The sequence below is a fragment of the Acaromyces ingoldii genome (genome assembly GCF_003144295.1).
Source record: "Acaromyces ingoldii strain MCA 4198 unplaced genomic scaffold FA10scaffold_9, whole genome shotgun sequence".
NCBI lineage: Eukaryota > Fungi > Basidiomycota > Exobasidiomycetes > Exobasidiales > Cryptobasidiaceae > Acaromyces > Acaromyces ingoldii.
The window spans coordinates 54,342-76,989 of NW_020290255.1; the positions used below are offsets into that span (position 1 = coordinate 54,342).

The window sequence follows — 22,648 nt, forward strand, 5'->3', positions numbered from 1 at the left end:
CAGTCGCCATCCTTGTCGTCCTCGACTTCACCTTAAAGAGGTTCACCCCATCGGTCTTCGAAGAGGACAGCAAAGGAGATGTTGAACGTGCGGGCGACAGTCTCCCCCACCCTCGGCATGGACGACGATGAATCCCATTTCTCTCGGTCCATGTACTGTACTCGTTACTTGCGAGAAAAGAAGAATCTATCGTTCAGCGCAAGAGCGAGAGAGCAGCAGAAGACGTGCGCCGAGAGACCAAGACCGGCATGGATCTTTCCGTCGATGAAAGGCTTACTAGTGCCTGCAAAGCGCGCACGAGACCTTTGCGGACCTCTCTGGAGGACTTGTGTTACGCCCTTCTCCTTGTGTCATACACATCTGTGCTGCACGGCCGTGCTGGGCTTGTGGTCAGGTGCCGTCTGCTACCCTGTGTCCGTCCGAGTGGGTATAGGGGATGAGCAGCTTAGATCAGGTGTATTGTTCCAGAGATCGCTTGCCCAGACCCGCGCATCGGGGCCCATGGACAAGACGTTGCCGGGCAGCTCGTAGTTGAGATTGAGAGCACGGAGGGACGCCTGCCATGTGGTGTGCTCTTGGTAGGAGAGAGGCGGCAAGTGGCACTGCACGCCGCCGTCGCCGGCGGCCACCTTGACGTCGTCGATCCACTGCATCATCTGCGTCTGCGTGGCCTTGAATGTGCCGTAGATGGTCGATGTCGAGGGGACGGGCGACGAGGGAAAGGGCAACCAGGGAGAGGACGTCGAGGAAAAGGGCGACGAGGAGGGCGATGACGAGGGCAAAGATGACGAAGAGTCGGACGACGAGCCACGTGCGTCGGCAAGAAATCGCTGCAGCTTGGTGACCACCGCGCCCACGTACCGGCTCGAGTCGCACGTATGCGCCGCATCGATGAGCTGCTGCACGAGGCGCGCCATGTCCCCGGCCGTCAGCATGGCCCCTGCCGCAACAGCAAACGGGCCCAGCTTGGCGTCGCTGGGAACGTGCACGTGGCCGCCAGGGGGCATGTGGCGCAGGAGCACGCAGCCAAAGAGGGCATAGGTCGCGCTCAGGTCGAGTAGCACGCGGTGTGCGCGCAGCAGCCGCCGAGCGGCCGCCTCGGTGTGGAGCTTGGCGACGCGGAAAAGGGCAGCAGTCATCAGCTCGTCGAGCCGTCCGCGGGAGGACGGGGCATGGCAGTGACACTCGTCTGCGCGCACGCCATACTCGTGCAGCGCACTCCAGGTGCCAGCAATCTGGCGGAGAAAGAGCGACTCGAGAAAGAGGGCCTTGATGCTGTTGCGCTGGGAGACGTCGTCGTGCGAAGACGGGTGCTGCACGGCCGACTCCCAGGTGATGACAGACGGCAGCCGGTGGCGCCACTGCTCAAACGCATGGAGGGCGCGCTCGACATCCGTTGGGCGCACGCCACGCCCCTGGGCCTCGGGCGTGACAAACTTGATGGAGACGGTGCGGACGAGAAAGGCGAGGCGGAGAAAAGACTCGAGGTGGGCGGCATCGAAGGAGGCCATCGTCGAGAGCGCTTCGCGCGGGACCAGATGCACGGGTGCATCGTAGTGCGACTCGGGATGCAGCATCCACTGCGGCAGCTCCCAGTCGTAGTCGCTCTCCCGGATCACTGTGCTTTTCTGCCTCCCAAACGAGCTAGAGTTGCAAACGTCAATGAAGAGACGGTTAGAAAGAGGGAGGCGACTCACCGAAAGGAGTCCTGCATGAGCGCAAACCAAAAGATGCGCGAGCGACGCTGCACCTGTGTCGCGCTCAGCGCAACGCCCGTGCTGGAATCGTACCGCTGCCCATCGACCTCGAGCGGCTCGCGGTTCATGTGGGTCTCGAGCACGAGGCGAGTGATGAACTCAAAGGACGACGACTCCATGCGCAGCGGCCCCTCTTCCTGGCTGGCGGACCGCTTGAGATCAGAAAGGATAAATGTAGCCTCGATGACGTCTGCCTGCTCCTCGAGCGTTCTTGCTGTCAGTGGTCTCTCGCTCAGCATCTCGGTGAAGCGCCGTTCCATGGCCAGTTGTAGAGCGAACCGTGCCGGCCCCGTGGTCGCATCCAGGAGCGGGGCACCCATGGCCGCCATCGCCAGCACCAGCACATCGCTCTCGTATTGTATTGTCCGCGACATCAGCGAGGATATGTCGATGATGGGCACGCACGGCGCCATGAAGCGCAGGTACGCGTGCACACACAGGTCGACGATGGACAGCGACAGTCCCCGCACCCCAAACGGCGTCTCTGTCCCTGACTTGTCCGACCTCGTCACGCGCTGTTGTCTCCTGGTAAAGGTGCATGCGATTGCGAATCGGGCGCATGCGCTGCACGTCGCCTCGCCCTTCTCCATCCTCGCCTCGCGATCGCACGCCACCTGGCCTTACATAAGTCAGTGCAAGTCACTCGCAGATCGCAGGGACGCACTGACCTTGCGGAGGCGACATGCATCGCATGACGCTCTCATCGCCCGCATGGCGATCCCGATGATGGAGGAGAGAGACGAAAATCCACACGTCTCGTGAGCGTGACTCAGGCAGCGTGCCAAGAGAAATGGCATATTTCCGGCGCTAGTCGGTCATTTTGATACCCTGTACAGTACACTGACACTGCCTCGTAGCCAAAAGCAGTCCACTACTTCATACCTCGTCTCATTGTATTGATTGACGTATAGGTCTCACTGCTGTGTGCTGCAGGGGCATCGGAGTGGCCCTGACAAAGAGCACTGGGATGACGCCAGCGCGCTACTCGCTTCTGTCGAAGATCTCAGTAATTCAAAAGAGGCGGGGTTCAAGCGCAGCGTGACCGAAGTTCCAACCACCCATTGACTCGGCTTCTCCTCAAAAGGGTTCCTATCCTGGCACAGGAGACGGCACCATCGCCGTTCTGTCACAGAACTGGCTAATCAAGCTGAAGGAGTCCCTCATTGCTCAAAAGAATGCCCACCGAGGCCGATGGGTACCACAGCTTTTCTGGGGGCGTGTGCCTCGACGACATGAAACACAAGCCTTTCAAGTCCACCCCACCGTCGGGTCGAACCGTCTGAGTCTTTTGCTCATAGCAGCCGTACAGGACTGCATCGACATGCACAGACGCTTTGAATTGAGTCTCAACGCCCTCTCAAAGATCTCGAAAGACGAAAAGGGCTTGGAGGTACAACATTTGTCGCACAACATCACGAATCCGGCATCGTGAGTCCGGCATCGCAGTGCCAGTCGAGGCCCTCGCGGGTCTGATTTCTATGCCAGACGTCTACGTCCGCCTCGTTTTGGCCATGTCACTCTGCAAAGGAGGGCACAGATAAAGGTTCTGAGCGGACGGCAGAGGGAGCGAAGAGAAAGGAGACAGTCCATTATAAGTAAGTAATCCAGAAGATTATAATAATGTATCTGAGAAAGAAATCGAGGCGCGCTGATTGTTATGCGCGCTTCTCGGCTCCCTGTCGGTGGCATGCATACATCTTCTCCAGATCGGCGATTTGGAATCTAACGGAATAGAACATCCGACGTGCCTTTTCTATATTGAATCTTCAGGTGGTTTCTTGCTCGCATGGACGAGCAGCGTGCGACTCGGGATGTAGGAGAGGAGAGGAGAGGGGTAGGGATAGGTAGGCCGCTCACCATTGGCACCCGCAACAAGACCGGCAGCACAACCTCCGGCAGCGCCGTTGAACGCATCGTTCTTCTGTCTCCTGTTTGCGACAAAGGAGTCGGTGAAGGAAAAGATGCCGCCCATGGCCGTAAAGAGGCGACTCTGCTCGTTACAGCACGCTTGCTGCTCGTCGGTCTGCTGCACGCCAAGAAGCCATGACATACTTACTTCCAGCCCCTTCCCTCTCTGTCCGTTGCGCCATGACACTCGCGCTCCTCGAGGTCAGTATCCAGCCAATTTACACATTAGGTTCGTGAGGTGGCTACCCCGCAAAGGCATTTGCGGCGGCTGTCCTTTCAGCACCAGCGTCGCGGTTCTTTTGAAGCTCTTGCACGTTTGAGTTGCTGAGCGGGAGCAACGTCGATCGACCGCTGCCGCCACGACATCGCCTTGGCAGTGTGCTGTCACGGGAGGACTTGAAGCTCCTGGCGAGGCCGTAGAGGACGAGGCAAGCGCCCAAGACCAGAAAGACGGGGCCGTGATCGCGCAGAAAGATGAGGGAGCTGGCGTCCTTGGCATGCCAGCTGGAGCCGTAAAAGTGGCGGAAAAAGGCATCGGGGACCTCAGAAAGCGCAGCATTCTTGCCATACAGCGCCTTGGAGAGGATGCGGACGCCCGAAAAGCCCGCGGAAGGCGCCCAAGACGTCGAGGGCATCGACTGGTTGTGCACGTTGGCATAGAGCTGGTACGAGGAGCTGACGAACATGGGCCCTGTGCTGAACATGACGGTAGGATAGTGAGTCACGTAACGGTGGTTGAAGGCGACGAGATTGTGGATGAGGTAGTCCATAAAAGGATGACCCTTTGCGGCCAGCATGACGTCGTTGGACACGCCCACGGGAATCGTCTTTGGCAGCACAACCTCGAAGCGGAGCAATGGATCACAGGGCCGGCGACAGCCAACGTCGAGGTCCATGTAGATGCCGCCGTAGTGATAGAGGACAAAGTAGCGAATGGCGTCGGCCCGCTGGATGGGGTAAGGATAAGCATCAAAGACGGCGACGAACCAGGGGTAATGCTCGACGAGAAAATTGCGCGACTCGGCGTCCGTCCAAAGCATGTACTGGCTGTGGAATGTCAGTGTGCGCTTCTCATCTCGCGTCAACCCACACTCACTAGTCTGGGTGCATCTGGGCACACTCGTCACGCATCGCCTGCCACTGTGGCGGCAAGAGGGCGTCTTTCCATGTCTGGTGGATGATGCGCGGGATCTTCTCCGGCGGGTTTTTCGGGTCCCAGGGCTTGGAGACGTTATCGCGGCCATGTGGCACGACAATGCTGCCTGCTTCGTCGCCAGAGCCATCCGAGACAGCCGCGTCCTCGTGAGCCTTTGCGGGGGCTTCAGAGAGAGGCTTCTCGGCAGGGGACCACGGCAGCCGGTGGAGATCGCCATTCCCTTGAATCTCCTCCCAGGAACCCAGCTCTCCAGGCTGTATTACGGCCGCAGGATCAATGGAAAAGTAGACATTGACGGCGGCGAGAAAGACGATTGTGCCAGCAAGAAAGAGGCTAAAGAGGACGAGGAGCAGCTGCAGCGCCCGTTTGCCAGAGAGACGTGCCATCGAGCGATGAGAAAGGCAGGTCGAGCAGGAGAGCGTGTCTTGGTCCTTGTAGTCTGCGCGCTGTCTCCGTAGCCATTTGCGAATCTGTGTCTACTTCTACGCGCTTTATCGTGATGCGCCCATTGATCTTCGCTTTCGTGACTGCTTCGTACGAATGTGGTTGTGTGTGTCCGATCTGACGGAGATCATGCTATATGAAGAGGGTGGAGAGGTATAAGAAACAGCCAATCCCCCGACGGACAGCCGCACGGCGCGAAGTCTATCTATCCACACGCTGCGAGAAGAGTCGGAGAAGCGGCTCTATGCAGAAAACCGACGAGGAGCCGCCGAACGCGTCTCGCCGACGGGAAGCCGAGCAGCGCGTACGGCAAGAAGCACTCACCCTACCCATTTCCTTGTGCGCAAATCGCGATACTTTGACAGTGCCAGATTCGCACACTTGCTCGTCTTTTTTGTAGTATGAGCGCGAGGATAGCTTTTTGTAGTATGAGCGCGAGGATAGCGAAGTGAAGGGATAAAGGGCCCTCCCATCGAAAAGCCACAGGCAAATACCTGCCTTGCTCTGGCCCTCCTCGGCTTCGTGCGCCACCGCCTTCTTATCACACTTGACTGTCATGGGCCCACCTACAGCAAGACCACCATGCAAACATCTGACCCTTCAAGATGACTTGCTGCACTCTTCGCACCTCACAGACATGAGCACCTCGTCCCCCATCATCGCGCCCCAGGCCAGACGCGGCGCTTTGGACCTGGAAAAGACGAGGCGAAGACGCGGGACGCCTCTCAATACGAAGCAAAGCCCAAGACGGGACGGGCAAGCCTCTCGACTCGCAGGGGCTGCCATCACAACTCTGCAGCACCCCATTGAGTCGGTGCGGGGCGTCGCAACGACACTTCGCAGTACAGTCCTCAGCGTTGATGCCGCCTTTCGCCACCCAGACACCGGGCAAAGGCTGTGGCATCCTCCCTGGCTGCGCGCCTACATGCCCCTGCTCGTCTGGGTAGCAATCAGCCTCACGAGCACCTTTATCGTCCTGACCTGGCACAATCAGGTATTCCGAGCGCTCGACCGTCTCGCAAGTCATCTGCAGAAGCTGGGCATGGCCGGTCGTCTGATCCTTGGCGCGCTCATCTTTCTCACCACCTTTCCGCCGTTGCCGCTCTATTCGACGCTTATCGTCCTCTCTGGCTTCACCTTCGGCTTGTTTCAGGGCTTCGTCATCAGCTACACTGCCGCGTTGGCAGGCGCCATCGTCGTCTATGTACTCAGTCGGAGCGTACTCCGCGGCTGGATGTTCAGCCTCCTCGACCAGAGTGGCGGTCTAAAGAACGTGGTGCGAGCCATCGAGAAGCGGCCTCAGCTCCTCTTTCTCATTCGTCTGGCACCCTATCCGTACAATCTCATGAATACGCTCCTGGCCAGCGCGCCAACGCTGACGCTGAGGACGTACACCCTCTGCACGGCACTGGCCCTGCCTAAACTTCTCGTGCACTGTGCTCTAGGGACGTCTATCAAGAACTTTGCTGCGTACAACGGCGCTCTCAACAGCTCAGAGAGCACGGCATCTGTCGGTGTTGGCGCCGACAAAGTCAACAAGGGGCAGTACTCCGCGACAAGCGCTTCGTTTGGGGCAGGGAATACCCAAATCTCGTCGGGTGCAAACGAAGCCGCCGCATCGGAGACGGCCGAACTGATCAAGCACGCAGCTGGCTTTCTAGGCGTGGGCCTCTGTGTGGGCATCTTCATCTATCTCTTCATCGTCGCGCGACGGGCCGTCGATGAAGAGCTAGAGGGCATCGAGAGCCATGAGTATGGCCTGGTGCCTTTGGATGAAGTCGAAACTGGGGACGACGAAGAGGTTGAGGCAGTTGACACTGAGGACGAAGTGCACTGGTCGGACGAACTCAAAGACGATGGTCTCTCCCTGGGCCGCAAAGACTAGAAAGGTGACATCACACTCCAAGAAAGACGGGGCCTGAAATGCATAAAGCGACAGCTTCGAGCGGCAGTCATGAATGGCTGACCAAATCAGAGAACATAGTCTACCGGTATTTCTCATATCATTGTGCCGGAGGACACAGAAGAAAGGGCCTCTATCGAACTCGTGCGCTCGTAACGCGGGCTACTCCTGTTCTCTGAGCAGTTGCTCGGGCGTGCAGAAGCCTGTTGGCCACTAAGTCACGCCCGCAATGTGTCCGCAGCCTCCGTCGCCCCCACAGAGCCGCCCCGCTTCGTCCGACTTCCACGCCACGATGATTGGCTTCATCTGTATGCCCAGATAATTGCACTCTAACGTGACTTCTCTCAAGGTAGTCTCGAATGGTGACCACGTGCAAGCAAATTCGGACAATATCACCGCATCAAATCTGTAATACTCCCGACGTCAGCCGTGTACTTCTCGTTGTCCGAGCAGAGCGCGACACAGACCAAGAGCACCGCTTTCCGACGACAGTCAATTACTTCAGTGAGTATTCTCGAATCATGCGGCAAGGCAAAGGAAGCGCTACTGGATCCTACGCAGAGGCTTCACGTCCAACAATACGCTATAAATTGTGATGAGAAATGATGAAGACACCACCTAAGCACAAACAATTAAGCGAGTGTGACGGCAGCGGCGTGGAGCACGACGCGCTCATCCACGCAACTCTCAAAAAGAATGGTCTTTGAATCCACCTTCCATGCTTTGACGGTGAGCTGTTTGCCAGGCACAACTGTGCCTGCGAATCGAGCCTTGATGTGTGGGAATAACCCAACCTGTCGTTGCAACAAACGTGCCGAGATGCCAAAGGAACAAAGTCCGTGCAAGATGGGCTACGATGAAAAAGCAGAACAATCGATCAGTATCTGGCACTTTTGCGTGCAACAGTCGGGCTACGTCCAAAACAATGACTAGGACAAAACAGCAAGCAGGTAAGTGACGTCCACTTATTTTGCCAAAGCCTCCCATCTCTGCAAAACCCGGATCAACACGCAGAGGATATAGTCACCCGAGAGACGGTAGAGTACCGCCTGGTGAGCGCATGTTGTATAGCACGTGATGGCGTCCGGATCCCGAACAGGTGCTCGGCCGATCGCGGTGGACTCGTCGTTCCTTGAGCTGTGCCTTCGTCCGCCAAAGCCGCCCCTCCCACGAATAAAGAGTGTACCCACATTCTCAAAAAAGAACGTCTTCGCCGCCGCGGCTGATATCGCTCGTGGTCGTCGTAGTCTTGAGCACGACACTTGCTGCTTTGCCTTTGTCGAGACACTCTATGAGTCGTACCCTTGAGATCAACGCGCCGCTTGTCGGGATCTCGTCAAGGATGCACAGGCTTTGTTAACCGTGGAGCAGCCGAGCAGGCTCAAAACTGGGCAGGAAATCTAATGGAAATTGATGGACGGCGTCAATCATAGGTAGGACGCCAAAGGTCGGCAAAGCCTGGAAGGCGTCTGCGCCTTCGTAGGCGTAGTCAAGGTTCTCTGCGTTCGCCCCAATGCCAAGGTTGTACAGTGCGACATCGCTCTTGTCCTACTGGCTCTCGACGGCGATGCGCTCTTTCTTTGCCTTCTTGACGATCTCAGCTGCGGCCGGGTCATCATAGTTGTTGGCAGCGGAAGGTGGCGACATGTTCTTCTTTTACTGCGAGGCGGTGTCCTAAAAATCCCTCCTTTTCACGTTACCTGGAGGGCGGATGGACGAAATTATCGGAGGTTTCGAGCAAGCTTCTAAGACGCTAGCTCGAAAGCTTTGGCAATCAGCTTCAGAGCTGTGGAGTTCTGCACGGATACTTGATGATGATTGTACCATTGCTGTTGTGGCTAAAACTGTCGTGGAGGCGAAATCGTATTTTTTTGACTTTGCACCCCGCTTTGGTCTTTTCCGGCTCCTTATGCTCCCTTCTAGGACGTCATGCCCACGCAAATTTCCTTCAGTAAAGCAGCAGTGGTCAGCAGCCGCCGTAAAGATGTCGAGAGGTAATACGTTCTTCGCGTTTGCAACCTACAAGAGTAAATCATCTGATCTGTAGCTAAATGCGGCTATTCACTAATAAATCTCAACAAACTTTTGAAAGGTGTTCGCAAGACCGTATTACTTATGTGCAAATCGTAATTCACTAATCACTAAGAAAAGACGGCATCGTTTGTAATTCGAGGTGACCAGAAGTGGCGTAAGGTCCTTCCCGCGGAGGCGGCCTCAGTGTGCCCGCGCATCGAACAACATGCGTGCTTAGGTGGAAACGTGTTAGGGAAATTATGCTCGTGCTTACTGGAGTTCAGGTTGCGATCTTGTCATGCATGATGAGTTCTTTTCGCGCGGACAGCGCTCAAATCTACTCTCCCTCTCCCATTCGGCTGGAGGAGAGCGACGAGGTCACGTTAAGGGTTGTTGCAGTTGACGCGTGACCGCGGATGCATTACCCACTTCCTCGACTGATTTAGGATGGACGCGCGCAAGGTTTTGATGGTTCTTACTCGGTACCTCGATATCCGACGTGACGACGTACGAACCTCTCCTGTATTGCCTCACGCTTTGACTACTGATATTGTCATGCTCCGGTTGTCATCACCTTCGAGGAAAACCATGACCACATCTCTCTTTGCCCACGCGATTGACCGGACGTGCATTTTCCGACATTTGGAAAGGCGAAGTGCGAAAGACCGGAGTGGGTACCGTGCTTGGTGTCGATGGCGCGAATGCTGTTCCAAGGGTGATCTTCGTTAGGTCACACACGATTTTGAGGTATATAAGCACCGACGAATTCTATATGATCTCACCATCTCAATTACTCGGCATCTGAAGTCAAAGTCTCACATTACTACAGAAGCTCCCAAGGTTTCACCATGACAGCAGCAGCAGCCGACATCCGACCAAAGATTTCGCTATCTGATTATGCCAAACTCGACGAGAAGCAGGTCGGCCATCTGCGGCACTTTCACAATCTCGTATCTCAGCCGGATGGGAACTGGCGTTACATGGAGCATGAGGACGGTCACGAAGAATTCGATGATGCGAAGAGGTATCAGCTGGCCTTGATGGCGTATGCAGCTGGTGTCGCCCATTTCCACCGTTTACCGGCTCTCCGGGGCGCTTTTCGAAACCTCATGAGGAAGATCATCCACAAGATGCTCCGACGGGAGGTGTGGAGCTACTGGTATTCGGCTAGTCACAGTGGGAAAGTTTTCGATCCTGATCTGACCGAGCTTCGCAAGCCTTGGGCGGACCCTGTGAGGAAGGAAAACATCATGTACAGCGGTCACCTCCTGTTGATGACCAGTCTTTACGCCATGCTCTTCGACGACGACGAATTCGAAAGGGAGGGGAGCATCGTGTTTAGATGGGACCCAGTCTTTTGGGGACTCGGGCCCGAAACCTACGTCTATGACAATCGCAGCCTCGCCAAGGTCATCCTCTCGCAGATGGAGGAAAATGAATGGGTCGGCGTGTGCTGCGAACCGAATGCTGTTTTTGTGGTTTGCAACCAATTTCCTGTAAGTTTTCACCGCGGTTCTGACAGAGCGATGTGCTAATGGTTTTCCTTTTCAAGCTTATTGCCATGAGGCTCAATGATTCGAGAGATGGTACGGACCATGTCGAACGACAGATTTTACCAAAGTATAAAGCTGCGCTCTCGGCGAAAGGGATGCTCGGAAGGTCCGACGGACTATACGCTAGTTATTTCGCAGTGAAACAGAAATGTGCAATGCCAGCGAAGCAAGGAGCACATACCGCTTGGTAAGTCTTTGATCCAATCTCCCTGGAAAGTGGTGCTGAAAGGATTTTTGCAGGGCAAATGCTTTCATGAATACGTGGAATGCAGACTATGTGCAAGCCTCGTACGAAGCGCAAACTCTGGGTTTTCTGACGCACTTCGACGGGAACACCCGGATTCAGCCGACTTGTGTCGCGAAAGCTTTCCGTACACTGGTCCACGAAAGAGGATACGATCCTGATGATCAAGCAACACTCCACGCTGCACGAGAGATCGCGCAAGATTACCAGCCAAAAATACCCTTCGAGACTTTGAATTGGCTTGGGTACACAATGATGCTCTCCGAGCTGGGCAAGGAGAAGGAATTACGTAGCCTTTTAGAGTCCGCAGACACGCACCTCGAACCGACATGGGTTGACGGTGGCTTTTTTTATCCTCGCAATAGCCAGCTCATGGACGAAAATTGGAACTACACACACGTCGAACCACACTCGGGTAATTCTGGGATCGGATACGCGAGGCTGAACGTAGTCGACGGGCAAAAGAAGATTTGGGAGAAGCCGTGGACCAAGGACCTGCTCTCGAGTCGGCCGTACATCGACGGTGACGGCTTCGAGGATGATCTCGACTTCACGCGTGCAATTTGTGACGTTGAACGAGCCGCGGTGATTTTAACAGCAAGGCGGTGGCGAGGTCATCCCAGAGAGTCTACTTTCTATGTCAACAATCTTGCACCTGGTAGATGGGCACTTTTCGTCAACGGCCGCCTCGCTAAATCGGAGCTGCTCAATTCGAAAGGACAGATGCAGATCGTTGTGACCGTCTCGATGGATGAGACAGACATCATTGTCGAGCAGATTGAACCGCAGGAAGCAAGAAGCTGAACTTCACGCTGTCTACCACTCCAGCATTCAAGCTTAGACGTGTGACACCATTCTGGGAGATGCTAATACATTCATCACTTATGTGTGAGCTTGCTACAAGTCTGTACCTTTCTTATGCATTCCTTTTGCGCTCGAGAATCGAGAATCCAAAAAAAGTGCGCCACTATAGAAAAGATCCCTTGCTCGTTTTGCGCGCTTTCGAAGTCCCACACGATTTGCAGGCTCAATGCGTTGATCCTGCGAAATTCTTCGTAGGGTTGGACATGCTTTGTCATGAAAATTCTTGATTGCAATGTGGCCCAACGAGCCTGCCGTTGCGGAAAAGGCCAGATCCGCGTAAGCGCGTCCAAGCTCCAAGTACAGTGGGGGGACAAAAGTCGTACGCGAGCTGATTTTTCGCGTTTCCAACTTCCCGCCAAAACATAGGGAAAATGCGGAATTGCTGGTCCTCACGGCCCCCAGTCATGACTACCCTTTAAAATAACGCTAAAAGTAATTTGAAACCTGGAAGAGCTGCTCTGTGCGTACGGCTACCACATAGCTAGAGCACAAAGAGTGGTCACGCCAATTGATTGAGTAGAGGGTGAAAAAGCAAGCCCATTTTCGAAAAAGTCGAAATTTACTAGTAAAATCGACCTTTTTTGGGAGGGCACCTCTAAGAGGTCTGTCAGCTCCATCACCACCCGTGAGAAACGCTTGGCTCTTAGCTATGTGATGGCCCTACACATGAAGCAGGTTTCTTGCTTCTCAAAACCGCTCTAGATTGCTTTTAGAAGGTAGTCATGACTGGGGTCCGTAAGGGGCAGCATTCTTGATTTTTCCTATGTTTTGGCGGGGCGATGAGATGAGAAAAACGCGCTCACGTACGACTTTTGTCCCCCCACTGTACAGTACTTTGAATTTACTCCTTGAGATGCTGACTCTCTGCATGACCAAGATTCCGCAGTTTACGCTCTCCGAAGATTGAACAAAGAGGTCATTTGCAGAAGCTGCAGTCTGCAGCCAGTCTTCTCTCCTCACGTCCGGAGCAGAATACTGTGAGACGTGTGCTCGTGACTTGTCCAGAAGATCGCCCATAAATTGCTGAAGCCGCCGCTCGTGACGTTCAGCAAGAAAATTTTCCTCTGAAAGCGGAAGTTTTGGCGCTTTATGAACTTTACACTTGATGTCTCTCCTTGCGTTCTTCAAATAAAAGCGATAGTATCAGCGATAGCTCCGACGATGGGCTCAGAAGTTTCATCACTCTACTCAACACGTATTCCTTTCCTCGAAAAGAGAACGAGAGAGCTGGCGCTTTGTCCAAGCTCTGAAGCCTTCCTCTCGAGAGACTCGAGGAAAGCCCGAGTCGAGCTATTTGTTTGTTCTTCTTCTGGATCCATGTACGTCTTGGCCGAATGGACGAAATCCTCGATCCCTGAGATACCCGACAGCTCTGTTTCCGACGGTAAGGTGAGCTTGATCGTATTGTGTGGCGCTACAAGTGTGTGAGTATGCTGAAGTGAAGGTGACAATAAACTTACATACCTCCACTTTATGTCTCCTTAGAAAGGTCGGTTGTCACACGAAGGGGACAATCCCGAATAAAGGGAACTGCTTCTTCAACGGTTCACAGACACGATCATCTCACCAGGCGTTCTGATTCCAGGATTAAACGGAAAAGAAGGTTGATCATCGGGAGTGTGTTACCTTGTCGCTGCAAACAGAAGATACATTTCAAAACATCCAGAGCCGGATACTTGTGCGGCGCGACATCCATTGTGACAATGCACCGTGAAGCACATCAACAAGTATGCGAGTGACCAAACTTGAACGCAGTAACTGCGCATTCTTGAACGAAAGTGAAGACACCAATTTCCTACTAGATCGACAAGCCTCTAGCTATTCTGTCCAAATTTTCAACGATCGCCACCATGTCTGCGTTCTGCAAGTCCGGGTGTATACTACAAATCCTGAGGACAGTCTTGCCGTGAAGTCTGGTCGTCAGCGTGACTCCGATACTTTCGCGTATGGCGGCTTTCGAAATTTGCTCGTTGAGAAGATCGCGTTTGGCTTCGGAAATATGAGGAGGAGCGTACCTGAAGCAGACGATGGCTAACTTCGCGGACGACACTATGTCCCAGTATTTGAGCTTGCTTAAAGCTTGCTGCGCTACCTCGGCAAGTTCGAATCCTCGATCTATGGCTGTCTCGAGAGCGCCCAGTCCGATCATGTGTAAGGAAAACCAGAGCTTCATCGCCCGCGCCGGTCGTGTCAACTCTTGACCATAATTCCAGAAATTTGGACATTCTTCCGGCCCGTCCGGGGCATCTCTCGTATACTCTGCGCCGGTCTGGAAGCTCTCAACCAGCAAGTTTTGGTTGCGCACGATAATTATGCCGCACCCATAGGTCTGGAAGAGCCACTTGTGAGCATCCCAAGTCATGCTGTCGCACAAATCTACTCCTCGCAGCAAATTTTTGTGCTTCGCAGAGAGGACGATTGATGCTCCATAAGCTCCGTCCGCATGAAGCCAGAGTCGGTGCGCGCTGGCGATTGCGGCCAACGAAACAAAGTCGTCGATACTGCCGGTGTTTGTCGTACCGCAATTGCCGACAATGAGAAACGGATATCCTCCTTCACCCCGGTCTTGGATAATCTGGCGCTCCAGATTCGAAATCGATATGCATGAATTGTTGTCGCAATCTATTTTTCGCAGCTGGTTGCCGCGAAATCCAAGAATACGTAGTGCTTTGCCGATGGAGGAGTGTGTCTGTTCTGACACGTAGACTAAAGCTTTTCCTCTGCTGTCGTCGGACAGCATTTGATCTCTTGCAACCATCAATGCTATCAAGTTGGCCATTGAGCCTCCGGAAACAAAGCAGCCGCCAGCTGTATCCGGAAGGCTGAACAGATCCCTTGCCATCCAATGAATGAGCGACTTCTCAATCGAGGATGGCCCCGAGCTTTGAAACCAACTTCCTGCGTGGGGATTGTAGGCTGCATTAAGCATGTCTCCTAGCCAGGAATAGTCGGAGGAAGGCGAGGGAATAAATCCGAAGAATTTGGGATGGTCCATCCTAGCACGAAATGCAAAGATCTTCGCAGCACGCGCAAGGACGTTATCGATGGACGCGGGCTCCCGATCGGGGATTGCCGTAGAGTGCAGGTGGTCTACATCATCTGGACCAGCGACTCGAATTGCGGTTTGTTCGGATGTTGTTGTGCGGTTTTCGACACATTGTTGCAGCACCTTCAACCCTAATGTCATCAGGTCTGCTGGGTTGATAGTCGTCGCCATTGCCGTAGAAAACTTCAAAATTGTTCGATTTTCTCCCGTGGATAAAAGATCTCTTGACAAGAGGTCAAAGCAGTGAGTTGAAGTGAGGGCCTATATGTATGCTGTTCAACCCCGGCTACTCATAAAGATATGAGTCAGGCCAATAAACCTGACGCACTCTTACGTAAGAATGAGGCCTTCTTGAGCACGTGTACAAATACGATTCTGGCCTTGGCTAACACAAATGTACTGTACAACTATGAAAAATATGTTGGTACCCTCGTCGCGCTTTTTATTCGATGAAAGAGCTCCTCACCACCATTTTACGCCACAACACCTTCAATCTTTGCTTTTAATGAGCAGAATTTTTGCACATATCAGCGAGCTTTTGAAAGCAACAAAGACACTGGCCAACTCAGTCTCGACGTTTACCTTCTTCAATGGCGATACCAGGCTTGACAAACAAGTCTTTCTCTATCTCCCTCCAAAGCTCTTCAATCAATGGAAGCAGTGCATCGCGGACAGCATCAAGTACTCTTCCGCCAAGCTTCCGGATGCGTTGATGCATTGTTGAAGCCTTTCTTCAAGAATTGCCCTGGCATCTACGAAGAAGTTCTGATCTCTAGAGTGTGCCGGGCAGAGAATGTGTTGATTGTCTTGCTTCCTGAACCAGCGCCGCGAAAGCTTTGGTGTGTGCACTAGGCTGCTGTGTTATTGGGACTAGCTCTGTCCAGGCAGAGTCTCGAGCCAAGAAAAGAGGGGTTCAGCGAGCACGGAGTGGTAATCTCTTGATCCGAGATGGATGCCATGTGTCCTTGTGTCTTCTGTTCGCTCCCAGGAAACAGGCCCACAATGAAACACACAGGCAGCCCCCAGCTGTTGCGTTCTTGACACAATCATCGTGCTACTCTGCAGCAAGTGCGGGAAACCCAGTCCTGGCCCAGTTGGAAAATCGTCATCGTCGGAGCGTCCTTGGACCACGTGCCTATCGACACGCGGTCCGTCCGGGGTGTCATGCGTGTTCTTCCCCGGACGAGCCTTCGGCTCGCCGTTGATGTACTTACTTTTCTTGATCTAACTACTTCAATTGAATGGCTTGTCCTTGAATTCAGCTTCCTCTGGAGAGGGCATCGGTTGTCGGCGATGGCGCCGCCGAAGGGATTGATCTCCCTTTGAGACAACATCAGACAGTTTGGACGTACTATACAGTCCCAGCCGGAGGCCTTCGCTGCCGCTCAGGCACTCCGTTGAGGATTCGCAGCTGATCCAGTACCTCCTCGACGATCGTACGGCGACCACGTGGGTACCGCTGCGCCCGAATTCTCAACTGAGAGACCCCGACTACTGTGCCTTTTATTCCGCCGCCAGAAAAAGCACAAGAAGAAATAGAATTGAGACTACATTTTCAGGAGCTCTTACAATTCGGCACGCGACTTGGTCTTACTTTCATTTTCCAGAAAGTCTTTCATGGTCTGTAGAGGCATGGGCCTATTGCCGGCGCACCACATGCCATCCTTGACCTCTCGGATGATGATCCATACACGAGCCGACAAACCTCTGGATGCCTCGCCTTCTGCCTCTTTCAGCGCAGAAAAGATGTCTCGTGAGATTGCTGGCGCAAAGCGATCGTCGATAGTGCCTTCCGGAATTGTGATGACGAATTTGTAGTGAGGAAGACTGGTCTGGGCTGATGCCACGTACATGTTGTCAAAGTGATGGACAAACATCCAAGCAATTCTTCCTGCAGCCTCTTTGATAACGGTAGTGTCGCCGCCGATAAGCTCTGACCACCTGCGGATTTCGTGGTCCACGATGAGATCGGAAACGGTGGAGACCAATTTCGTCTCGACTTCGGCTTTGAAGCAGCCCGAAGGCAGGAAGATGTCGCACATGGGCATGATGACAAAGTACGCGGAGAGGAAGGTGGAAGTGATTGATAGGCGATTCGAGTGGGGAGTCTTCGCCAAAGGAAGACTAAGTTTTGGTTTTTGCCTCAACACAGGAGCTGATTTCTCGAGATAAAAGTGGTCTATATATAGCTGTGAGCGGAGACCAAAAAAGTTGGGGAAATCAGCACAATCGTCACCCAACAAATGATTCTCACTGGCTTGCCGAAGGTGATCGGCTTTCGCACTGACGATGTCAATGCGGCAACAGATTGTTCGGCTTCACTTCTCGGAGTTTTCGCTAGACTCATTTTGATTTCCGACATCCGATTGCCGTGTGGACTCAGACTGTGGCTGATAAAGACAATCTGTCGTTTGCAGCCCACGTTACTTTGAAACATTTGGCGTTGCATGCACGTTTACTTAATCAAGCTCTCAGGGCCGGAATTTTCTATATTCATTCATGGAGCCTCAAATGTTTCACTACAATCTTCTGTCGCGGTGACACCTGGGGGCCCCTGCTCGTCTTAGGAATTATGTATAAGTAGACACCCTTTTTCATTTTGTGCTCTTCAATCGGTTCCTCTGTTGCGATCTCAAAGACACACTTCGACTTTAGTATTGAGATCTAGAGAGAGGTTACTCGTCTGGAAAGATTGCATGTATGTGTAACTCTATAGAGTACAGGGATCAGCGTGACCCAATGCTGTTCTTGTGCCCGTTTTGATGCGATTCAGATACTGTCGCACGTCGAAGCGGAAAGGCGCGGCGAGGTCCCTTCCTGTCTCCGTTCCTGACGATAGGGACCAAGGAGCAACGAAAAAAAGGTGTCGAACACCGTTGTTGTCGAAGCAGTGCAGCCACATCGAGGTGCCGTGGTAACCTTTCAAATCGTTGCCATGATGAGACACTCGATTGTCATCGCTCCAAGTAGAGGTGCGAGTGTTGAGGTCTGGAATTTGCTCACCCTCTGCATCGCATGCTTTCTCGAATGCCGCGAGAAATTTTGATGAGGTAGACGTCAACGGTCAAGGGAATAGGCAGAGACTCGCAGGTTCGGCGTGATGTTCTGCGCGGTATCGGCAGTCAGAAGAGCTTCGGTGGGCACAGTAAGAATTTTAGAAAGATATACATCTTATAGATGATCTCGGGGTAATTTAAGTAAAAAGGTCGCTTTAATTTCCTTTAGTCTCAATAATCTTGGAATACAACCAAAGTAGATTTTATTTGTTCATGTCCTTGAATCCATGTATCCTTTGAAAACAGGTTGAAGTAGATTTACTCCGACACTTTCGGTGAATCGGCCCTTCACGGCGAAGTTGCTGTTGGTGCCTCAACTCTCAAAGACGAACCGGTTGATGAGGCTCCCTATCCGATCTCCATGCCACACGACAAAAGTGTCGCCATTTTGGATGAGCGACTGGGGCTTGCTGAAGTAACCGATGCCGCTGGTGGTCCCCATAAGGATGATCGTTCCTGCTTCCAGTGTGCTTCCGTTCGAGAGGAAGGCGATCGTCTCCGCGACGCCAAAGATCTGGTCGCTATCCTCATGGCATCGACTGTCAGGAGATGTTTGTGCAGTGCATCGCTTTGCTCGTGCAGACTCACCTGGTGTTGCTCTTTTGCTTGCTTTTGCCGTTCAGGAAACCCTCAAAATCAATATTCTGCGGGTCAGCGATACAGCGGTTGCTGACAAGGACGGGGCCTATAGGATTGAAATCGTCGAATCCCTTCGCGAAATTCCATTGGGCTTGTGACTTTTGGTGAAAACGTGCAGTAACATCATTCGCGCCCGTGTACCTGGCAATGTATTTGATAATTAGATGGTGTCGGCTTGTGCTCGAGTTTCCTTACATACCCCAGTACGTAGTCAAGGGCATTCTCTTTCTTCACGTTCTTGACATCTTTCCTAATCACCACCGCCAGCTCTGCCTCGTAGTCGAGCTGGTCTTTGTCTTTGTGAACAAAAGCAGGAACGCTGATGTTGCCTGGTCCACCAAGTGATTTGCGAGGTGTGACCATCACGATGGGTTCCTGTGGAAATGGGATCCCAGCTTCCTCCACGTGCACCTTGTAGTTGGCTCCAAGAAGGCGCAGCGAGCCTCCGCAGCCGTGTTGATCGATGGGCGAGAGTAGCTGTGGGAAGAGAGAATGAGAGATGAGACAAAGCATTGGCTGCAGCGTAGTACAAAGTCACCTTCTGGACTGTCAACACGGTTTTCGTGTCTACTTGCCCGTCGAAAGGAAGCTTTTCGCCGACGATCTTGTGAGCTTTCACTCTCTTGCCGTCTTCCATCGCTTTTCCTACGTCCACATCGCCTTCGATCGGCTGACCATAGTGCACCTGGCCATCTTCAGCGCTGACGAAACGGATCAGTCTTGACCAAGGGGCGAAGGAGGCTGCCATTTAGCAATTGTGCCAACGTCGTTCTAGCGGTCGCAGAGGACTCCCCTCAAGTCACCTCTGTTATAACGCCGTCCACTCAGGTACCACCAAAGCCAGGAAGTCAGATTGACGCTAGCGAAGCGGAGGGAAAAAAGGTACCACCGACAAGAATCTACCGACAAATAAGGTACTCCTCCACATGATGCGTGTTGCCACCAGATGCGCGGTGACTCTTCGGACTTAACCGCTTACAGACTGAGGCCCGCTAAAGACCATCGAAGCCACACTTATAAGACATCATTGAAAGCATCGGCAGCATCCAGAGCAAGGAGATGCAACTGCAAAGGTGCCTTTTCAGCCATCAGACTGATGTCGCACCCAAAGATGGACGTTGTTTGGCGACCTCCGGGGCGCGAAAGTCAGCCGACGCATTTGACCAAATTTCGTACCAGTCTCAATTCCTTACATGGCCTGGATATGAAGACGTACGAGGACGTACACCGCTTCTCAATTGACAAGACATCGGAATTCTGGGCCGCAACCTGGGATTATGTCGGAATTCAATGCGACCGCCGCTTCGATCGCGTTCTGTCCGATCCGAAAGGCCAGGCAGCTTCTCTCCCGAGGTGGTTCGAGGGAGCAAGGTTTAGCGTGGCTGAAAATGTCCTCTTTCCAATCCATCCCGACGTTGAAGAAAGCCGTCGGCAGTCCAAGTACGATTGGCCGAGAAACGAAGAGACGGCGCTGGAGGAAGTAGATGAAGCTGTCCGAGATGGACGAGATGGATCTCGCAAGACAACATGGGGCACTCTTCGCCAGAACGCCTTCCACCTGACGTGGGCCTTGCGGCGCAACGGGATCGGTGTCGGAGATGTGGTTGCTTGCATAAGTGCAAACAATGGCTTTGCCGTGACCCTAGGAATTGCTGTCAACGCTGTGGGCGCCATCTTTTCTTTGTGCGCGACCGATGACGGGGTTCTTTCGCTCCAGCGAAAGCTCTCACAGGTCGCACCCAAGGTCATCTTCGCACAAGATCGGGTAGTCTGGAAGGGAAGGGAGCACAACGTCGCCGCAAAAGCTGCCACAATCGTCAAGGAGTGGGACGACGGGCTCAGTGACCCTCCTCGTCTAATTACATTTTCCGGACGGTCTGACAGTGCCACTATGTCCGCCAACGAAGTGCACACGACAATGGCAGACTTCGTCTGCTCCGGGGAAGCCGCGCCCCCCTATTCCCGGAGTAATTTCGACTTTTGTCGACAGGGCGCCCAAAGTCCCCTCCAGATTTTCTTTAGCAGCGGAACGACGGGGGAGCCAAAGTGCATCGTGCATTCCCAGTGCGTCGCCCTCAACCTCAAAAAGGAGTGGCTTCTACAGTCAAACAGCTCGCCTCGCGACTCTTTCCTCCAGGTGACCACTTGCGGCTGGGTCATGTGGCTTTTCAACTATGCAAGCCTGCTCGTCGGTGGTACGGCGCTCCTCTATGATGGCAGTCCGCTTCACCCAGATCCCATGCACCTCGTCTCGCTCGTCGACGAGCTCGGCGCCAACGGGCTGGGCGTCAGTCCTCGATTTCTCAGCGAGCTCCAGGCCCATCGCTCCTCGCACGTATCACAGACGCCGTCATTTGCTCGGCTACGCCACGTGACGAGCTCGGGGGCTCCCTTATCGCCCGGAAACGTCGAGTTCTTCTATTCTTTCTTCCCTAGGGATGTCCGCATCGCCACGCTGTCGGGTGGAACGGACGTGGCAGGAACATTCTGCGGCCCGTCGGCTGATCTCGAGGTGCATGGTTCGTTTATGCAATGCAAGATGCTTGGCATGGACTTGCAGATCTGGCACCACATCACCGGCAAGAATGTAGAAAATACGGGTGCTGCAGGGGAGCTGATCGTCGTGAAACCTTTTCCGACACAGCCGGTGAGAAAAGCCGAGGTGGTTGTGTTTGTATCGTAGACTAACTGACACCTCGTTCTCGCTCTCTCTAGCTTTGCTTTCATGGACCGTCAAGCAAGACTGCTGAGCTCAAGGAGAAGTACATGAAGTCTTACTATTTGCGCTTTCCTGGGGAGAAAGTCTGGTGTCAAGGAGACTTTATCATGCGCCATCCGGTCCATGGCGGTCTCGAGATCCTCGGCAGGAGCGACGGGGTTCTGAATCCTGTGAGAAGCCGCAATCAGGGTCTGAGCACGAGTAGCACTGACGGGACAGAATCACTCGTCAACAGAGCGGAGTTCGTTTCGGGTCTGCAGAAATTTATACGGTGGTCGAAAAGCTGGTCTTCGTCGAGGATTGCATTGTCGTTGGGCAGCGTCGACCAAGCATCGACGAGGACGAGCGCGTGCTGCTGTTTGTCAAGTTGCGCAACGGCTATCTCTCATTATCGCAGATTCAAACGATCAAATCGGCCATCTCAGCGGCGTACACGCCACGCCATGTCCCTTTCGCAATCTTTCAAGTCGACGAAATCCCCGTTACTTTGAACGGAAAGAAGCCGGAAGTGGCTGTTAAGCAAATTGTCAACGGTGCTACAGATTTTGAACCGAGCAGCGTAAGTCCCACAGTCGCTCCGGCGTGCAAAGGTTGCGTCGCTGACATCTTGACAGAGCATTGCGAACCCCAAATCTCTTTTGCAATTCAGAAAGTATGCCGAGTTGGGCAAAAGCAGAGCGCCTATGTCATCCCTGTAGCAAGCTGTTCTGGTCAGCAGCTGTGCCTCTTTTCTCCGAGATTTGTCTTCTCAGCACGGTCTTCTCAACATGCAAGTAGCATTTGCATAATATCTCGTTCATCCTCCCCGCTCACAGTCTTTTCGCGGTCCGTTATTTCAAATTGTCAACAAACAGGGGTTTCTAGCACTCAGCTGGCGAACGACGCATCCCCGCCCTCGTAGATAACACAAATGTCGCTTTGTGATGATCGGTATCTGGATCAAAAAGACGAAATCAGGCTCTTGAGCTCGCTTACGCTGCTTCATCATTCTATTCTTGTAAAAACTGGCATTTGATAAGCGTGCTTACTTGTCTCGAGATCGACGATGCTGTGAGCTGAGTGTGTGGGTCGCGATGGAACATTAAGATTCTCTCTTCTCTTGCCGTCGCCTAGCTCCAAGGTTTGCAGCAAGTATTGAGGTCGATGAAGTTTTCGGCAGGCGCTCACATACTACTTGACGCCTTGTTGTACTTCGTCATGCTGCCGCTGAACTCTTCATACCTTTCGAGGCTCATGTATGAAGAAGGTTACTTCTCTTTTCCTGCCTTACCAGGTCAAAGTCCGCGAAGACTACTCTGATGTCACCTTGTTGGTTTGAAAGGTTTCGCTGCTTGACATTTCCATGG

General features: G+C 53.4%; 9 protein-coding genes across 9 annotated transcripts; 3 read left to right on the forward strand and 6 right to left on the reverse strand.

The window, feature by feature from the left end:
- Positions 1 to 404: 404 nt before the first annotated feature.
- On the reverse strand, positions 405 to 2,470 carry FA10DRAFT_263026 (hypothetical protein; the record flags this gene model as incomplete). The annotated part of the gene is made up of 3 exons (XM_025520169.1): positions 405 to 1,644; positions 1,698 to 2,371; positions 2,426 to 2,470. The coding sequence occupies 3 exons, from the start codon at positions 2,468 to 2,470 to the stop codon at positions 405 to 407; spliced, it is 1,959 nt and encodes a 652-aa protein (XP_025373952.1).
- A 1,608-nt stretch (positions 2,471 to 4,078) lies between these two features.
- Positions 4,079 to 4,817, reverse strand: FA10DRAFT_222873 (hypothetical protein; the record flags this gene model as incomplete). The annotated part of the gene is made up of 2 exons (XM_025518566.1): positions 4,079 to 4,712; positions 4,762 to 4,817. Coding segments are annotated over 2 exons (690 nt in total), but the record flags the coding sequence as incomplete, so codon positions are not given.
- Positions 4,818 to 6,178: 1,361 nt separating this feature from the next.
- Positions 6,179 to 7,009, forward strand: FA10DRAFT_223330 (hypothetical protein; the record flags this gene model as incomplete). The annotated part of the gene is made up of 2 exons (XM_025518578.1): positions 6,179 to 6,735; positions 6,826 to 7,009. Coding segments are annotated over 2 exons (741 nt in total), but the record flags the coding sequence as incomplete, so codon positions are not given.
- Positions 7,010 to 7,596: 587 nt separating this feature from the next.
- Positions 7,597 to 8,578, reverse strand: FA10DRAFT_297732 (hypothetical protein). Its single transcript, XM_025524541.1, has 2 exons — positions 8,105 to 8,578; positions 7,597 to 8,019 (listed from the first exon to the last, which is right to left on the reverse strand). Exons 1-2 carry the CDS (start codon positions 8,153 to 8,155, stop codon positions 7,801 to 7,803), a joined length of 270 nt encoding a protein of 89 aa, XP_025373955.1. The 5' UTR covers positions 8,156 to 8,578; the 3' UTR covers positions 7,597 to 7,800.
- Positions 8,579 to 10,029: 1,451 nt separating this feature from the next.
- FA10DRAFT_256634 (hypothetical protein) lies at positions 10,030 to 11,795 on the forward strand (the record flags this gene model as incomplete). The annotated part of the gene is made up of 3 exons (XM_025519814.1): positions 10,030 to 10,677; positions 10,734 to 10,921; positions 10,975 to 11,795. 3 exons carry the CDS (start codon positions 10,030 to 10,032, stop codon positions 11,780 to 11,782), a joined length of 1,644 nt encoding a protein of 547 aa, XP_025373956.1. The 3' UTR covers positions 11,783 to 11,795.
- A 1,707-nt stretch (positions 11,796 to 13,502) lies between these two features.
- FA10DRAFT_245979 (PLP-dependent transferase) lies at positions 13,503 to 15,158 on the reverse strand. The gene has a single exon (XM_025519389.1). The coding sequence runs from the start codon at positions 15,057 to 15,059 to the stop codon at positions 13,641 to 13,643; it is 1,419 nt and encodes a 472-aa protein (XP_025373957.1). The 5' UTR covers positions 15,060 to 15,158; the 3' UTR covers positions 13,503 to 13,640.
- A 1,193-nt stretch (positions 15,159 to 16,351) lies between these two features.
- On the reverse strand, positions 16,352 to 17,177 carry FA10DRAFT_199374 (hypothetical protein). Its single transcript, XM_025518433.1, has one exon. The coding sequence runs from the start codon at positions 16,934 to 16,936 to the stop codon at positions 16,454 to 16,456; it is 483 nt and encodes a 160-aa protein (XP_025373958.1). The 5' UTR covers positions 16,937 to 17,177; the 3' UTR covers positions 16,352 to 16,453.
- Positions 17,178 to 18,092: 915 nt separating this feature from the next.
- Positions 18,093 to 19,446, reverse strand: FA10DRAFT_269868 (fumarylacetoacetate hydrolase). The gene is made up of 4 exons (XM_025522911.1): positions 19,122 to 19,446; positions 18,783 to 19,060; positions 18,533 to 18,724; positions 18,093 to 18,465 (listed from the first exon to the last, which is right to left on the reverse strand). The coding sequence occupies exons 1-4, from the start codon at positions 19,329 to 19,331 to the stop codon at positions 18,258 to 18,260; spliced, it is 888 nt and encodes a 295-aa protein (XP_025373959.1). The 5' UTR covers positions 19,332 to 19,446; the 3' UTR covers positions 18,093 to 18,257.
- A 96-nt stretch (positions 19,447 to 19,542) lies between these two features.
- Positions 19,543 to 22,261, forward strand: FA10DRAFT_245986 (acetyl-CoA synthetase-like protein). The gene is made up of 4 exons (XM_025519390.1): positions 19,543 to 21,230; positions 21,299 to 21,472; positions 21,538 to 21,861; positions 21,917 to 22,261. The coding sequence occupies exons 1-4, from the start codon at positions 19,680 to 19,682 to the stop codon at positions 21,998 to 22,000; spliced, it is 2,133 nt and encodes a 710-aa protein (XP_025373960.1). The 5' UTR covers positions 19,543 to 19,679; the 3' UTR covers positions 22,001 to 22,261.
- The last annotated feature ends 387 nt before the right edge of the window (positions 22,262 to 22,648 follow it).

Bases quoted from the DNA above. Each gene is read 5' to 3' on its own strand.
- FA10DRAFT_297732 (XM_025524541.1), bottom strand. From the start codon at position 8,155: ATGGGAGGCTTTGGCAAAATAAGTGGACGTCACTTACCTGCTTGCTGT. The intron at 8,020-8,104 runs GTCCTAGTCATT...TTTTCATCGTAG, and splicing joins ACTTACCTGCTTGCTGTTTT to CCCATCTTGCACGGACTTTG.
- FA10DRAFT_245979 (XM_025519389.1), bottom strand. From the start codon at position 15,059: ATGGCGACGACTATCAACCCAGCAGACCTGATGACATTAGGGTTGAAG.
- FA10DRAFT_199374 (XM_025518433.1), bottom strand. From the start codon at position 16,936: ATGCCCATGTGCGACATCTTCCTGCCTTCGGGCTGCTTCAAAGCCGAA.
- FA10DRAFT_269868 (XM_025522911.1), bottom strand. From the start codon at position 19,331: ATGGCAGCCTCCTTCGCCCCTTGGTCAAGACTGATCCGTTTCGTCAGC. The intron at 18,725-18,782 runs GTATGTAAGGAA...ATACATTGCCAG, and splicing joins GCCCTTGACTACGTACTGGG to GTACACGGGCGCGAATGATG. The intron at 18,466-18,532 runs GTGAGTCTGCAC...CCATGAGGATAG, and splicing joins AAGCAAAAGAGCAACACCAG to CGACCAGATCTTTGGCGTCG.
- FA10DRAFT_245986 (XM_025519390.1), top strand. From the start codon at position 19,680: ATGTCGCACCCAAAGATGGACGTTGTTTGGCGACCTCCGGGGCGCGAA. The intron at 21,231-21,298 runs GTGAGAAAAGCC...CGCTCTCTCTAG, and splicing joins AACCTTTTCCGACACAGCCG to CTTTGCTTTCATGGACCGTC. The intron at 21,862-21,916 runs GTAAGTCCCACA...ACATCTTGACAG, and splicing joins CAGATTTTGAACCGAGCAGC to AGCATTGCGAACCCCAAATC.